This window comes from Epinephelus moara, chromosome 16 (assembly GCF_006386435.1).
Source record: "Epinephelus moara isolate mb chromosome 16, YSFRI_EMoa_1.0, whole genome shotgun sequence".
Classification (NCBI taxonomy): domain Eukaryota; kingdom Metazoa; phylum Chordata; class Actinopteri; order Perciformes; family Serranidae; genus Epinephelus; species Epinephelus moara.
In genome coordinates this window covers 2,923,007-2,941,185 of record NC_065521.1, presented here as the reverse complement: position 1 = coordinate 2,941,185, position 18,179 = coordinate 2,923,007, and the positions used below count along the sequence as shown (strand labels likewise).

Here is an 18,179-nt window from a genome sequence, read left to right as displayed (position 1 = left end):
TCGAAATTACACTTGTACCCTTTGATATGCAGACATATTTTAATTAAATGGTTCAAACATAGGCTACATAAGCCACCAACATAGGCTCGTAGCCCTAGCCCTTAAAATCATATGAGCATTTTCAGCAGATAAATGTGAAAACAGCCTTCGAGTGTCAAGCTCTGCACATACATCATTCTGCACAGTGAGGCTCAAACATTCATCTGTAGGAACAAGAAGAAAGCACATTTTTGAGTGGAGGATGATTAAGTTATTATAAACCATGGTTTTTAAAACCTTATAACCTGCACCTGACCCCCTATGAGAGCCAACCCGTCCCGCTGTAGGCCAGATGCTGCAGAGAAATCCGTATTAACAAGAGGCAGAAGAAAATAAAAATAAATCCAATTAAATGACATATTTGCTGCCACAGAGTAATTCTGTGAACTGACAAGGAATGACCAGTGTGTGTGTGTGTGTGTGTGTGTGTGTGTGTTTCTGTAAGTTATTTCTAACTTACTCAGAACGCTGCTCTGTCACTTTCTGACCCGACCTGCGGGTTGCTTGTCAACACACGCATCACTATTGGCAGGTGTATAAGTAAACAAACAAACAACAACAACCACCAACCACAAAGATTATTATTCAGTCTCATATTACATTTGTGGGAAGTTATTAAAGTTTAGATTTTCACCTTCCCACATATGTAATAATTTCCTGCAAATGTAATCGTTATTACATTTGCCGAAACTTGTGTGTTATGTTTGTAGTAGGCAGCTGCTATTACGTTTGTGGGAAATTTATTATATTTGTGGGATTATTACATTCAAAGCTGCAGATTTGTATTACGTTTGTGGTTTATTACGTTTGTGGGCTGTTATTACGTTTGCGGGTGTAACAGTTACTTTATGCCATTTAGAGTTTGAAGATTTGAATGCAATTCAGTAGGATGTTCAGTGTGATAGTGACATTCATGTAATATACTAAGTAAGCTAACTACACTAATGACAGATTAGAAGTGCGCAACATTTTTTGTCAACACTAGCCAGATACTGTTTGGTATTGAGCTGCTGTGAGCTGCAAATTCAACATTTCTAAGGAGAAGGCAGAAGATATTGTTAATTTGGAGCCTGACCTGGCAAAACCTCTCTTCCTCTGTGCAGCTGCCTCTGCCTCACAGCTGCTTGTACCAGAGAGCAGTGTGAATGCGACGAGTGCTCACTCTGCAGCTATTTAGGCACCAAAATGTCCCCAGTAATACAGCGCAAACTGATTGAAAAAACTGCTCGCCTTGTACAAATCTCCGTCAACTGAGGGGTCTCCAACTGATGACTTGAATCTCCGACATTCAGGGGGCAGCCCTACTGAATATTGCTTTTTAGGAGTCTGTATCACTATCCTAACCCTCACAGGACCCTCAAATAATGTGATGTGTGTTGTTTTGTGTGTTTGCAGTCTGTCAGGCTGTCTGATCACAGAGGAAGGCTGTGCTTCTCTGGCCTCAGCTCTGAGCTCCAACCCCTCCCATCTGAGAGAGCTGGACCTGAGCTACAATCATCCAGGAGACTCAGGAGTGAAGCTGCTGTCGGCTGGACTGAAGGATCCACACTGGAGTCTGAACATTCTCAGGTATGAAGAGACATGCTGCAGGCACAGACACTCAGTATGATAGAGGAGGAGGAGCCAGAAACCTTTTTAACTGCCACACTGATCATCTGATCTTGTCACGCTAAGCTAACAAAGGCGACTGTCAAACTGATTTTGTGTATATCAATCTGTCTGCAGCTAATCTCACATACAAATGGACCCATCAGCCTAATATTTTCTTTGCACATTTATGCATGGTCAAGGATCTCTTGTGGTTGTTAGGGGTGTAACGATACATCGATCCACATCGATACATCGATTCATTGATTAACGATCCGATTATATGGATGCAAAATGAAAACATCAATCCATATCGTCATCTTAAAGATGCACATTTATTTTAAAATTCACATAGCACGTCTGTGTCACCATTTCTGGGCAAGCGCGCCTCCGCTCAAACAACAAACAGAGCTCAGAAATAAAATGGTCAAATCATATTCTAGTTGTTTTTGTGAGTTGATGTAAATGATTGTGTTAGATGGGCATATGATATCGTGTCATATCGATCGCAGGCTCCTGAATCTAATCGAATCGAAATCATATCGTGACCGACTTTGTGATATCTGCAAACATCGTATCGTCATCCAAACAAATCGATATAATATCGTATCGTGATGAAGCTGGTGATTTACACCCCTAGTGGTTGTGGTGATTCAAGATTGCTGAAATCCAGTTTTATTGACTATTTCATACATATACAAAATCACATTACAAAAGTATAGAGCAAAAGGCATTTCTGTAATTGTCTGCTACATTTTGGCCTTTGTCATCGGTAAAAATCATAAATAAATCATCAAAAACATCCATAGAAAAGTTTGGTCTCATTTTGAACCGGAGTGTCTGCAGATTAATTCCATACCTGATATGTTATGATCCGCTTAAGTTAGGCATGATACGAGATTAATAGATCTCAGTTATCTTTGCTGCAGTTTTGACCGTAAGGAAGGCGGGAGGGAAAATTCTACTGGGCGGAGCTGCTCTGTATGCATTAGCTTTGGTGCCCACAAATGTGACTTAATGCTTCTCTTAGTATTTTTCTTGACTTTTAAAGCATCACAGCAGCAAAGCCAGGAATGATGATTGTCTCCAACATTCTGCCTCATAAATTCAGGAGGTCTTTTTGTATTTAGTCACTTCTTTTGCCAAGGTAACACTATCAGGCTATTTTCCTTCATGCAGGTAGAGTGGCTAATTTTGGTTCAGTTTCCATCAAATCAGCCATAGCTCATTTGCATGATAAGTGCAGAAGGACTCTATGTAGGATATGAATATATGGGCCCAAAAACCCAGGAGCACGAGGAAGTCCAAGGAGACTTGTTTGGCTTGGGGAGCAACTTTCATGGCAATGAGCAAGGTGCCATCTTTGAACGTTGTATCCCACTGGTTCTCAAACTATGGTATGTGTACTCCTGGTAGTGCACGAGCTTCCTCTAGTGGTATGCAAAGGAATCTCCAAAATATTAAAAATAATAATAATTGAAGTATATATGATGCTGTCAAAATACGACAGAATTTTAAATTAAAATACCTCAACTATGAGATCCCTGAACTGTAATTAACAAAAAAAAAGTTTTGCCTCTCCTGTAGTATTTTAGTTTTTGATATCAGCCTTCTATGTAGCATGCTCATATGTCCATGTTACGAGCTAAACTGTGATTAGTAACCTAAGGTGAAATGAATGGTTTAAAACGCTGCAATCATGACTCCAAATGGGAACAATAGGAAGTGTAGTGGCAAACTTAAACTTAATTCCACAGCCACACAAAGTTGTTAGCAGAAGGCAGAATAATTGGTCTTGACTCGTCTGCACCATGTATTTCTACTCCTTACTCACGAAATCAAAGAAGAGCCAGGTCGTAGTCTTGACCGTTTATTTTCCACGTTGCTGTACATCCAGGTTACATTTTTATCCACACATTCTGAGCTTCTCTCAGTCGTAAAAACATGAAAAAGTTCACCTTGGGTGTTCCACATTATGCATTTCCAAAGCCTGTTGCATAACGGTAACATGACAATAACTTAACGGTGACATGACAGTCAAAAAACCTTTTTTACACCGTACCTCGCACTGCTGCTAACACACTCATACCTCTATATTGCCTTTTGTGCCGTGATGAGCATGCGCAGTGCATAGTTCAGGTATTACAAGAATAATAGGTAACTGGATGTTTAACATAAAAAGACTAATGCCATTCAGGGGCTTACATAAACAGAACAAGCAATAATACCAACAATCCAAATCAATAAAGTATAAAAACACGCTATAAACCTACCAACTAAATTGTACTATCTTAAGTCAACATTGGCTCCTACAGGAACAGAAGTGCGCATCAGGCGGAGAATATTTGGTGTTTAAAATTTTCTGTAGCTGAACAGGGTAGGCCTGCGCTATTGTGTTTTGTATCTGTAATCATGGTGGTACTTGCAGAGCCTAATATTTCCTGAGGTGGTATGGGTTGTAAAACGTTTTAGAACCACTGCTATATCCAGATGTCATTAATATATCTACAGTTTAGAAAACTGGAAAAGCTATATAAAAATGTATTTGATAGTAAATGGTTTGTGAAGAACCCTTGTAGATTCTTTATAACCAACTGAGTAAAAGAGGGTCATTTGAAAATAATACAGAATGTTTTCTCATGTGACAAATTTATTGGTAATTTTTAATCAGTTATGTGTCTTTGTTGAATTTCAGTGTTTCTTTTATGTTTTTTCTATTATCAAAACACCTCATAAATACACAGATTGTTTTTAAATAAATGTGAGTAATCTAATGAAATAAGAATGAATAAGAACTTAAAATAAATCTTCACCCACATAATTGCCATTTGTATGTAAATAATTCACATCACTCAAGATGTTGAAATTGTAAACAAAATGTTTGTCTTGCATGCCTCCACGGTGAACGAAGAATCAAAAAAAGGTGAATGTTCTTGATGAAATGGAGACCGCGTTTAACAACAGCAAAACTAAAATGTATCAATCAATCAAGTGTTTAATCTGAGTCTCATTTATCCAGTTGGATGCTCATTACTTCACAAACACAACCGTTAACTAAAATGTAACAAGATAAAACACTTGTGCCTACAAGTAGTATGAGCTCTAGGGAGGGTGAACCCTTGGGTGTTTCTATGCACTCTCTTTCAAGTGTACAATATCACTGATGACACGTTTTTAATGTATTTATTTTAAATACATTAATATATGTAATTTATGTACATTACTGGGGGTGATCCTTTGTAAGCCCTATGGAGCTTTCCTGCCTTTGAATATTTAGACTTAACTTTATCGCTACTGTAAAATCTCTGTGTTAGTCATCATGAGTTACATTCTTTTCAAATATTTGAACTATATACATGTGATGAGTTTGTTTACTGTTCACACTTATTGTTTCTTGTCTTTGTCACATATATTATAGTTTTCATTTTCTGCCAGGTTTGTCACAATATGATTTTTACTTCATTTCACTGTTGTTTCGGTTTTTTTTTTATTTGACATTGAGCCTTTTTCTTGTTACTAAATATGTGAATGACTTAAAGTAGTATACATTTACATCATTTTCATTTGCTGTTTCTTTCTATGTGGTTTTCGTCTTGTAGGGCTACAACAATATCTCATGTGACCTGTATTGCATGACCCCTACCTGAGTTCTTAAATTGCACACCTGTTTCTAATGCATTTTACAGCCCAATGAAGAGTCTCTAGCCAAAAGGCGTTGGTTTATCCATGTATTAATAAAGGATTTGTAACTGCAGTCAGAGTGCATTGGATGCGTTTTCTGACTGCCTGCCTGTACCATGGACTTTCACACTAGTGAGCTGGCCAGTCGTTGTTTTTTTATCTTTAGTATGAGCTCGACTTGAACAGAGTTCAAACATACACACGCTCAGGCACGCCACTCAGCCAGGCATGACACTATTTGTAGTGACAAGTTTTAAATCGTAACGTTTTAGCAAAAGGTCATGCGTTTGTGAAGTACTGAGCATCTGACTGGATAAATGAGTCTTGGGTTATACTTCAGGAGTCGGTTGAGAGTTTTGTTGTTGTTAAATGTGGTCCATACCTCAGTTCATGGGGAATATTCACCTTTTTTGGATTAACATAACATTTTTGTAGGTGACGTATTAAGTGAGAGTGATGTAATGTCCATGTGTGCATGCTGAAAGAGGAAGTGCTGCTCTGACCCCCCTCCTTCTTTCAGGGTGGAGCCTGCTGGTGTCCGATGGTTGAGACCAGGTCTGAGGAAGTGTAAGTGTGTTTTTCATTTGATCTTCAAACTGTGACATCACTCATTCAAATCTCTGATGTCATCATCAGAGTGATGATTGATAAATAACTGCAGCTGTATTGTGTCTTCTTCTCTCCATCAGATTCCTGTGAACTCACAATCGACACAAACACGGTAAACCGAAAGATCGAAGTGTCTGACGACAACAAGATGGCGACATGTGTGGATGAGGAGCAGCCGTACCCTGATCATCCAGACAGATTTCACTACTGGCCTCAGCTGCTGTGTAGAACTGGTCTGACTGGTCGCTGTTACTGGGAGGTTGAATGGAGGGGAAATGTGTCTTTAGCAGTGACTTACAAACGAATCGGCAGGAGAGGAGAAAGATCTAAATGCAGGTTTGGAGAAAATGATCTCTCCTGGAGACTGGGTTGCTCCGATGATGGAGATTACTATGTCTCTCATAATAACAAAGGGACATCCATTCCCTCCTCCTCCTCTGTCTCTGGTAGAATAGCAGTGTATGTGGACTGTCCTGCTGGCACTCTGTCCTTCTTCAGAGTCTCCTCTGACACACTGATCCACCTCTACACCTTCAACACCACATTCACTGAACCTCTGTATCCTGGGTTTGGAGTCTGGTTTGGAGTCAAATCATATGGTTCCTCATTGTCTCTGTGTTCTCTGTAGGAGGGAGTCTCCTCTGGATAGAGAAACCTCCTGCCGGCCAGATCAGTGGGGTCTATACAGGATCACACATATTTTTATTCAGAATGACTGAAGAGATTCTTCATGTACATTGTAAACTTCTTACACTTCCTTTCCTTTGAAGACTGTAGCTACGATCATTAAATTATGGAAATGCCGTTGACTTGTACCTTCTATCAAGTTTTGTTTTAAGTTCCGTCTCTTGTCTCAATAAAACGTAATGCTGTCTGTGAGTGCGTGTTTTATTTTCAGTTGAAATATACAGAATATTGCTAAAAGTTTGTGGATGCTTTTGTCACTAAATTTAGTACCCTGAACCTTGTAGGTGTCATTTTTTACACAGAATTCCCTGGTCATTTTGGGCAGGGTTTACCCTGGTGTCATTTATTAATCTAATCCCTTTGGTTTTAAGGTTTATTTGATAGTTTTTATACTGGTAGTCACCAAGGTTGTCCTTTGTTGCAGTGTATATTCTGGTAGTCAACCTAGTTGTCATATTTTATAGTAGTCAACTTGGTTATCATTTTTTTAAGTGTAGTCAGACAAAACTGAAGTTACTGTACCTCAGAGACTATTTGAAGAGGTAGTTTCTCTAGATGGCATTGCTCTGGCCTCGAGCACAAATGTAGGGAACCTCAGAGTAATATTTGATCAAGGTTTGTCCTTTAACTCCCACATAAAATAAACTTCAAAGACTGTGTTCTTTTACCTGAGTAATATCACAAAACTATCCTGGCTGAAAAAGATGCAGAAAAACTGATCCATGCACTTCCAGGCTGGATTACTGTAATTCCTTATTATCAGGTTGCTCCAACGAGTCTCTTAAGACTCTCTAGCTGATTCAGAACGTTGCGGCACGTGTACTAACAGGAACTAAGAAACGAGATCATATTTCTCCTGTTTTAGCTTCTCTGCACTGGCTCCCTGTAAAATCCAGAATTGAATTTAAAATCCTACTGTTAACTTATAAAGCTCTAAATGGTTAAGCTCCGTCATATCTTAGAGAGCTCATAGTGCCATATTATCCCACCATAACACTGCACTCTGAGAATGCAGGGTTACTCGTGGTCCCTAAAGTCTCCAAAATTTGATCAGGAGCCAGAGCCTTCAGCTATCAGGCTCCTCTCCTGTGGAATCATCTTCTAGCGTATTATGCAATTAACGATGGATTAATTTGCTAATTATTTCTCCATTAATCTTCAATGATTGTGTGGTGTGTGAAAACAGTGAGAAATGCCATCACAATTAGCCTCCTGTCCTGTTTACTGTGTCTGTTATTGTACTTTGATTGTTTTCAGTAAAGTGAAAATTTACTGAGTTTTGCTGATTTTTTTACCGTATCGTTTTTATTGTTGTTTTTTGTATTGCTTTATTGTTTATTGTTGTCCGTCATGTGTTTGACAGACAAACAGCCTGTGTGGAATCAACCTGAAAGAAGACTAGATGTGTCCAAACTCTGCTGCATCACATGGATGAAATATTGTTGCATCACCTTGTAAATATGTAGAATAGTGTACTGCAGCATGTGCTGTATGTGTAGAGCCATACGTCACTGAAAGTTGGCTTTGTTTGTCTTTAGGATTCGACATGTCGCTGGATTATTGATTTATATTTCTTCAGCTGTCAGAAAACAAACCAGCATAGAGTCACACACAACACCACACTAATGTTTCCTCTGAAGCCTCAAAAGATAAAATGAAGTGAGCTGAAACGTGTTGGTTTCTAGTCGAGTTAAATAAGTTGTGTGTTGCGACAATACTTGACCCTCTTCTATTGTTGTCAATTATCAGTTCTTATTCAGAGTTTATTTTGGCTCCTGATTTAAATGGAATCTTTTGACAGCAGCTTTCAGCTGACACTGATATGAAAGAGAAAATAACAGCAGCTGATCTTTTGACAGGAGAAATGATGTAAAGGAGGATTTGAGTTGATGTGCAGATGAATGATGTGTGTTTCCTCTCCAGATGAAAGTGTGTGTGAGTTGAGCAGCATGAATCGGTGTGAGGACAGAGAGGAGGGAGTCCCTCCCTCTAAAACCACTCTGTGTGGGGAACATGACAGCCAGACCAAAGCTCAGAGGTGAGATGAGGATCTCTAACTGTCCATGACTCTTCTCCATGTCACAGCTCAGCACTCAAACCTCTCTGTGTGTGTTGTGTTCATAATGAATTCATGTGTCCATCAGGATCCATCAGAGACCAGACTCTGCTGGACCTGGACCTGGACCTGGACCTAAACCTGGACCTGGACCTGGACCTGAACCCAGCTGTGTGTCCTTAAAGAGCGACTGGTCAAATGAGCGATACATTGATTTTAAAGTCCATCAGCCCTCTGCTGCAGAGAGGTGAGCTCTTAATAACATTATAATTTTACTGATTCATGTTTTCACTGTTATTTATCCAGAGAAGTTTCTTTGAAGTTGTAAGATTATTTTCAGCATGGTTGTTATTAGGGGTGAGTTTGTGTACAAAAATCTCTAAACGTTTAGAGTGGGTCATTCTTTTTGTGTACACGTGTACACGGGTTTCACCGCTGGGTGGTGCTATTGCATTATACCAGTAAAGCCCCAGTTATCCGAATACCAACCGAACAGGCCATTTAACCAACAGTTACAGGCCGCCACACCGAAATATCGCCGTCGCCACACGGTCCGCCATCCCGAGTTCTGGTCCCTGAGTCCTGACAGTGAGCTATGGCGAGCCTGTAGAAGCCGTATTTCCCCATGCATGTCAGCGATTTTCACCGGGGACGCACGCGAGTAATTCAGGCTGACATTACCTGTTTTTCAGCGAACTCTTCTGGTAATTTTATTAAAAGGCATGGCATATAGGTCCACAGTAACTTATTATTATTATTATTATTATTATTATTATTATTTATTGTTATTATTATTATTGGGTCTTATAAGAGTGGGCTACAGTGAGTACCGCACAGCATCCACGGTGAGAGGACACGGAATTGTGTGCGCTTTTACGCATGTGGGTCTAGGCGATCACGGATATTGATGTGGGAAAGATGTAGCCAGATGCATTGTTTTTAAACGGCACCCAGATACGTGGCTCGTCTGTCCATCCATCTGTCTGTCCGTAGCACGTGTCATGTGCGCCACTTCACCACCGACTCGTGCGTAAAAGCTCAAACAATTCCGTGTCCTCTCACCACGGATGCTGTGATTTGATGGCCCGGTGCTCATTGTAGCCCTCTGGCGAACGACCCCCTTAACGGCCGCGCCGTTTTAATAGAAAGGAGCACGTAGGCTACTGACCTGTTGCCAAACCCGGTCTCACACCATTTCTTGTCATATTCGCAGTCTATCACAGTTAGTCAACAATTAATTGAAAACAAAAAAACAAAAAAGTTTTTTTGAAAAACAAAAAAGTTTTTCATGTACTTGTAACTTTCAAGCGGACTTTCTGCAGACTTCCAGAGAGTCTGCTTGGGGTGCAGACTACAGCAGACTTTACTGATTCAGTAACCCACAGTTCATGATGTTGTGGGTTTTTCAACTGCCAAAGAAACAAAACTTATGAATGTGTAAAATGCTTATTGATAGTTAGGTCTATTAAAATGTGCGGGCCAGAAATAATATTCAACCACATCCTGATACAGAGATATGTATAAGTATGAGCTGTAGAAGGAATGAAAACACATTTTATTATTGCAGCCTATGGGGCTGTGTATCAGGCTGTGCAGTGGAATAGGCACAGAAGAAGGGGTTCTAATGTCAGTAATACCCAGTCTATTGGGTTATAGTCCTGTCCTTATTTACAAACAAGTCTGCTTTTGAACATGTGTAGCCTGTCATATAGAGATGCATGAACACATTTTTGTTCAGTCACAAAAAAAGGCTATAGATGGAATTTATATCTTCTCATCTGCAGGACCAGATGAGTAGGCACTGTTCATCAAATTATATGACATATATATGAATATGACAGCAGCAATATGTGAAAGTTTCCGTGACAATGAGTAAAACAGTCTATAACAGTGTTCCCTCGCAGGCTTTATGTGATGACGGTAAATACGTCACAATATGTACACCTAACGTCCACAAGGGCTCAGTCTGCATGTCCAGAGGGCGGTCCATTTGGATTCAGCCTTTGACATTCTGAACTCAGGCAGCCATCTTGTTTCTGTGTCCACAGTCACACCCACCCAGTGACACGCGATCTTTCTCTCTCTCTCTTAATCAGAGCTCCAGATTGAGAGTTTTGTACAATTTATTAAACTAAATTAATCAGTTGGCTATCAGTTTCCCTTCTCAGGAACAGTGCCCCACATGGTGATTTAATGTAAATTAAATCATATTACTGAACGTAATTAATAGATATTTTTTAATAATGATTAATTGATTCTGATCATTTTAATATTTTAAACCACAAGTTCCCAACACAGTTAAATTATATATATATACATATTTTTATATTTATATTTTTATATATACACATATGTACATTAAATGATACACAGTCACTGATACATAAATAGTTCTAAATGAATGTAATGATAGTACATAGTTCCTTCCTGAGATTTCTTCCTCTGATGACGAGCAGGAACAAGATGATAATCCAAATGAAACCTGGGATGATCAACAACAATGTCACGGTCTGCTCTTCTGTTCCCCTCCACTCCTGTCCTGCTTATTCTCCCTGACCATGTTTGTCAGTTTAATTCCACAGACCTGCCATTTTACATCCAGCCACCAGATGTCCCCAGACTTTCTTCCTGGCCCCATATCCTCACCTGTTGAACATTTGCAGTCACCTGGGCTTCCCTCCCCACTCACACACCTGTTCTCAGTGACCTCATCATCCTAGTCAGTATATAACCTGCCATTGTCAGCAGCCAGTTTTAGGATCATCTGCTCATGTTTTCTTGTGATTTCCCTGCATTTTTGGTTTTTCCTTCTTGCCTGACTGCCTGGTATGAAACCTGTCTGCAGCTCTGCTTGTAGTTCCTGCTAATGTCCACCAGAGGGAGCCAGAAACCAGCAGCTGACAGGTGCAACTTTTACCAGGGCTGGAAGAAGTATTCACATCTTTGACTGCACTATTTAAGTACTAATACCTAATACTTAGTTACAGTCAAAGTATGTAAATGTAGTTACAATAGTTACAGTCAAAGTATCTAACTGTAGTTACAGTAGTTACAGTCAAAGTATCTAAATCTAGTTACAGTAGTTATAGTCAAAGTATCTAACTGTAGTTACAGTAGTTGGAGTCAAAGTATGTAAATGTAGTTACAGTAGTTACAGTCAAAGTATGTAACTGTAGTTACAGTAGTTACAGTCAAAGTATGTAAATGTAGTTACAAAAGTTACAGTCAAAGTATCTAACTGTAGTAGTTACAGTAGTTGGAGTCAAAGTATCTAACTGTAGTTACAGTAGTTGGAGTCAAAGTATCTAACTGTAGTTACAGTAGTTACAGTCAAAGTATCTAACTGTAGTAGTTACAGTAGTTGGAGTCAAAGTATGTAAATGTAGTTACAGTAGTTACAGTCAAAGTATCTAACTGTAGTTACAGTAGTTACAGTCAAAGTATGTAAATGTAGTTACAGTAGTTATAGTCAAAGTATGTAAATGTAGTTACAGTAGTTGGAGTCAAAGTATCTAACTGTAGTTACAGTAGTTATAGTCAAAGTATGTAAATGTAGTTACAGTAGTTACAGTCAAAGTATGTAAATGTAGTTACAGTAGTTATAGTCAAAGTATGTAAATGTCATTTTCCTGCTGTAGATGTTTAAGGTTGACCTCATTTGAACTCCTTTATATCATGTTGGGTAGTTTAATCTACAGCAATGCATCATGGTCTATAAGATCACCATGTGTTTGTCCGGTGAGAACCACGCATCTGTAAAAAGTTTGTGATGAGGACTTTTCCAGCTGATCCAAGAGGGTTTTTAAAGAGTTTATTTATCAACACATAAAGGAAGACTACATCCTTCAGCGTATCACAAACATTCAACATAAGCACATCTGGAGATTCGGGGACAGAAAGGGGAAGGTAAGTAACTTCAGCTGTCATATGATGTGACTCATGTTTAACAGTCACGAGCCTCTTTGACAGCTGACCGTTTAAATTTTTAAAGTTCCTCTTTGAGTGTTGTGTTGCAGCTTCTTTCTCCATCTGAACCTCCAGCTGAAGGTAATGTACCATATTTGAAACATCTGACTCATTATCACAAGCTGTTGTTAGTTGAGTTCCACTAGAAACAGTCGAAATTGAATTGAATTAGAGCCACTGTGAAGTCACTGAGTGAATACAGACCGACAATTCAACCCCTGAGCATATTTTGATTGTGCACCCTTCCACTATTTAACTTTCTTTAAACTCTTAGCTTCTTGTTATTGACTTTTTTTAAATGCAAATTTAATAGCCTTCATAAACCTATGAGCTAGTGCCTGTGGTAACCCCATTGAGCTAATTCTGAAATTAGGACAGCCAAATTCCATATGTACTGATGAAAATATCATTTTAGAAATGCTTGCTTAAAAAATTAACTCCTTGTACATTTTACAAATTTGTGCTCTTCATGTTTGGATTAAATTGTTAGCAGACAGTGGGTCTGAATGTCACTGGAAAAACAAATAGGGGAAATACTGTTTTGACTTGATATTCTAACGAGAAAGTCAAATTGTAATGTATTCTATATATAATGTACACAAGATATCGACCTGAGGAGGTTCAGAATGCATTGATTTAATGAAGATACTTTAGACATTAAGGATATTTTGAGTCGTGATAACAAATAATACAAAATAAATATAAAACATGTTTTAAAGCATCATTTTATTCACTGATATGAGTTAACTATTCATTTTTTGGGGGGAGTTTTTCCTGATCAGCTGTGAGGGTCCAAAGGACAGAGGGATGTTGTATGCTGTAAAGCCCTGTGAGGCGAATTGTGATTTGTGATATTGGGTATTATAGATAAAATTGAAAAATGAAAAACTAATTTTTGTTGAGGTCTATTTAGACCATTTCTTGTCCTTTTTACTGTTAGATGCTTTCTTCATTAACATAAGTTTCAACATAATTTATGAGCACCGTTAGAGTAGAAATCCCCCATTACAATTCTTTTTTTTCTGAACATAACTGGGTGCTGAACAGATTAATAACATTATAATCATTATGATATCTTATAATATATAGAGTTACTGTATATTTATTTATAAGATATTTTTTGGGGGCATTTTGGCGTTTAATTGATAGGACAGACAAGTGTGAAAGGGGGAGAGAGAGGGAGTGACATGCAGCAAAGGGCCACAGGCTGGAGTCGTACCACTAAGCCACCGATGCCCTGAGTTACTGTATATTTATAAATTAATCATTAAATAATGATGATTATAACAGCGATGATTTTAAACATTAAGAGACTGAACTGTAGTGTTTTCATGTGTCTCTCTGCAGCCTGTCTCCTGGTGTGTCTCCTCTGTCTAACATGGAAAGGTTTGTTTATTCTTCATTAAATCTGTCTGCAGATCCATAATCAGGTGTCAATGATTAGTCATATAATCATTATTTGATCATCAAGTGGTTTGAGAAAGTAGTCACTGAGCTCCCCCTGGTGGTCTCTTGTGTTTATAGCTGCTTTAAAGCTCAGTCTACTGACTGTCTGCTGAGTGAACTTTGATGCCTTCATGTCTTTGTTGATAGATTAATAGTTTCTTGATGCAGAAGCTGGAAAACTAAAAAACCTTTTTGTTTTTCTACCAGGGTCAATCAGAGACCACCTGAACCCAGCTGTGTGTCCTTCAAGAGTGACCACTCAAAGCAAAGACTTGTTAAGTTTAAAGATGGATCTGATCAACAGTAAGCTGAATATAATATTCATGGTATTGTTTTGATTACCAAGCTCTGTTTTGATGTTTTTTAACAAACTCTGGCACCTTATTTCCATTCAAAGTTCAAATCTTGATTACTGAGAGGTTAACATGTGCCTCAAAAAGTGTTGTTTACTTTATAGATTTATGATGTTAAAAATGTCAATACTTGTTTGTAATTAGTATTAAGTGGAAACAGAATACTTCACAACTGCTATCATAAAATATTTATTGACTTGAAGTTATTAAATAAATGTATTTCAACAGTGGTGGAATGTAACTAAGTACATTTACTAAAGTACTGTACTTAAGTATAATTCCGAGGTACTTGTACTTGAGTATTTCCATTTTTTACTACTTTGTACTTTTCCACATCAATATATTAATATCTATAATCCCATAATATATATCATTCTGGGCCAGTCTACATAAAGAGTACTTTTACTTTTGGTACTTTTAAATATATTTTGCTGTTAATACTTTAGTACTTTCACTGAAGTAACATTTTGAAAGCATTGTTTTTACTTGCGACAGAGTATTTTTACACTGCAGTATTACTACTTTTACTCAAGTAACAGATTGGTCTGTCAGTCTTCTCTGTGACCAAAGAAAATGGGTTTACACACACACAGATTTGAAGTAGAGGTTTGTAAAGTTCACAGGTTGTTTACCATTTTAGTTCATTTTGTCGCCACATAGTAACCTGAAGTAACGTTATACAACATGAGGTTTGTTAAATAAAATAAAACAGGACCGACCGTCAGGATGAAGAGAAATATACTTCATATATTTTTGAGAAAAGGAAAATGATAGTCAATTAGTAAACTTAGTTGCATAAAATATACTAAACTATCAATGTGGAACTCTGATTAATACTCAAAATAATAACTATAACGAAAATAACAATATTAATTGTAAAGATTAAAGGGTTTTGAGCTTTGATAGCAGAATCATTCACTTTTGTACAAAATTAAATTGGCAGCATGCATATTCCAAAGATATTTATTCACAAAAAGATAAAGCAAAACACACAACATAAAATCTAACGAAATATATCTGAAAAAAAGAATAAGGAACAAAAAGATATGTGTGCGTGTTAATGTGAACAAACAAAAACAAACAGGCTGCCTGAGTTTACAATGTCTGAGGCCACTGGGCCTAAAAACTTTTAGTATGGTACTTTTGGAACCAGAAGTAACCCTTCCGACATTACAAGTTAACGTTCCACCTTAAAAGTTGCCGGCAGTCGGCCCAGTGAATGAAGTTATTTTTTCTCAGACTCCAGCTGCTGTGAGAGGCAGCAAAACATCCTTTCATTTTATAGTTACAGTTTACTAATAAAACTCTCCACAGTGTGAATAGTGGTTACATAAAACCAGTAACAGCTCCACCTTTTAGTAACAGATCTGTGTGCTAGGTGCCCCAACAGAGGAGGGACCAAACACGGGGATGGCACAGAACAGTTTCATTGACACCATGCACAACTTTTCAGTGGTAACAGAAATAAAGCGTACCGAACTGAACTGAACTGAACTGAACTGAACCGTAGTGCTCGTTGGAAACAAGGCTAAAGATGGCCACTGATAGAGGGAAAGGTTTTGCCTGAACATGATGTCAGTTTGAGAAAATTAAAACAATGAAAACATGTACAGAATTATGTTTAAAAGTAGCTCAAAGTATTAAGTCAGTGATCTGTGTAGACAAGTGTTGCCAGGTCAGAATGAGGATGATCAGTTTCCATGCAGGACCATGTGTCTGTGTGAGGCTTTAGCTTACGAACAACTTAGCTTTGGTGAAGCCACCCAAAAACCTTACAACGAAGACATCACTGTGCTGATGTTAACTTAGCCCAGTTACATGACCAGTCAGTTCATGAATGGAGAGAAGAATAGCTTTATCTTGCTGCTTGTTAGCTGTTGTGAATGAGCGCAGCTGGGAGAAACTGTGGTTCCAACAGTCTTTACTGTGCTGTGTTCCTGTGGGGCAGGTAGGAGGAAACTGGTCGCTCTTTGTTCTTACAGAGTTGGAAATTTGGTGTTTACTCAGCTTTGTTGCCCCTTTACTTGAAAGTGAGTTGGCAGACTTTGTGTTGTAGCTGTTGGCGCTAAACTTGTTAACTTTAAGTTAGCAGTACCTAACTAAACAAAAACCTTAGCAGGCCCTTGTGTCCTCTGCTGTTATGAAATGTTCTGTTTCTGCTTTGAGCCAAATTCAGAGAGCCAGTCAGTAAAAGGGGAGTCTTTTTGTCTGCAGAAAGGTGAGAAGAATAGGGATCCTTTATTAGCTGGTTATTTGTGGGGTCACATGCCACAGTGACCAGTGAGGATTTAAGACTGGCTCTGCGGGCAGGGGTACACCTACGGGTTTCAAAAACAGAGGACTGTGGAAAACTGAGTTTGTTTGGCCGTTGTTATTTCAAAGAACAAAAGGGCCCTTAGCTGCCATGTTGAGTGGGCTGAGGTTACACGGAATGCCTGTCTAAGTTACACAGATGAACAAATCAACTCAAGAGTCCAGTGATCTCATCTGAATGATAAATTGTACTACTCTTACTGTTCCTCTTTTGGAAAATCCCTCAAATACTGAGTTGTTTTGCCCTGCCATTTCACCCCTACTCTTTCTGCTGTGACCTGTGTCACTCACCACTGACTATCAAACCCTCATGCTCTCTCTCTACTGTGGCTGGAGGATAAAAACATTCTTCTTTGGTGGTTTGTCTTCCAGACCAGACTCACCTGCACCCAGCTGTGTGTCCTTCAAGAGTGACCTGTCAAAGAGTGAACATCTTAATTTTAAAGATGGACGTGAACAACAGTAAGCTGAATATGACTTTCATGTTTTAACTATTATTTCATCATAAATGTAGTTTTGAAATTATGAATGTGTCACAATACATTTTGAGCTGACTCTTCCTGAACAGTAATGTACAGCTTTACTGAAGTGTATGTGTGACTCATAAAACTTGCATACTTGCATACCAAACTGGAGAAAGTTTTTGAACAATAGATTTGTTCATTCAGTGTGTTGCAGCTCCACCTGGAGGCTGCCTGTAGACCTGTATCATCACTCCCCAGTCTCTGCTGTGCTGATCCTGATGTGTCCTTTTAGGGAGTGACGGTGTCAGAGCCTACGATATCTACATATCAACTCTGTACTTATTCTGAATTCACATTATGATCCGTTCCACCTGAACTTGACTGAACTTTTCTTGTTGATAGCTGGTAGTTTCTCCAGAAGCTACTGTGGCTGGAAGGTAAAAAATCCTCTTTGTTTGTTTGTCCTTCAGGATCCATCAGAGACCAGACTCACCTGCACCCAGCTGTGTGTCCTTCAAAAGTGACCGGTCAATGGATAGACCTATTTCATTTAAAGCTGGACAACAGTAAGCTGAATATAACATTGATGTTTTAACTACTATTGTGTCACAAACCTGAGAAGGTGAGAGCTTTTGTCTCAGAGTGTGAGGTTGTTTTGTAGAAGCAGTAAGTTGGCTGTTTGTTACCTGGCAGTACTGAGCAGTAACTGTAGACTCAGNTTGTGTCACAAACCTGAGAAGGTGAGAGCTTTTGTCTCAGAGTGTGAGGTTGTTTTGTAGAAGCAGTAAGTTGGCTGTTTGTTACCTGGCAGTACTGAGCAGTAACTGTAGACTCAGAGTCAAAGATCCCTGAGGAGGGAGTGGATCATCACTCCCCAATCTCTGCTGTGCTGACACTGAGAATTTTCAATGTGATGAGAAGGAGTTTGAACTGGAGTCGATGACCTAAAAGCTGCAGAGAGCCGCAGACCAGACGGTG

General features: G+C 38.7%; 1 protein-coding gene across 1 annotated transcript in view; it reads left to right on the top strand.

Annotated features, from left to right (window-relative positions):
- LOC126403527 (ribonuclease inhibitor-like) overlaps nt 1-18,179 on the top strand; it is a 110,669-nt gene that overhangs the window by 84,717 nt on the left and 7,773 nt on the right. The window contains exon 8 of the mRNA XM_050066254.1: nt 1,435-1,608. Coding sequence (XP_049922211.1) covers nt 1,435-1,608 — 174 coding nt within the window. The remainder of the gene's footprint in view (nt 1-1,434; nt 1,609-18,179) is intronic.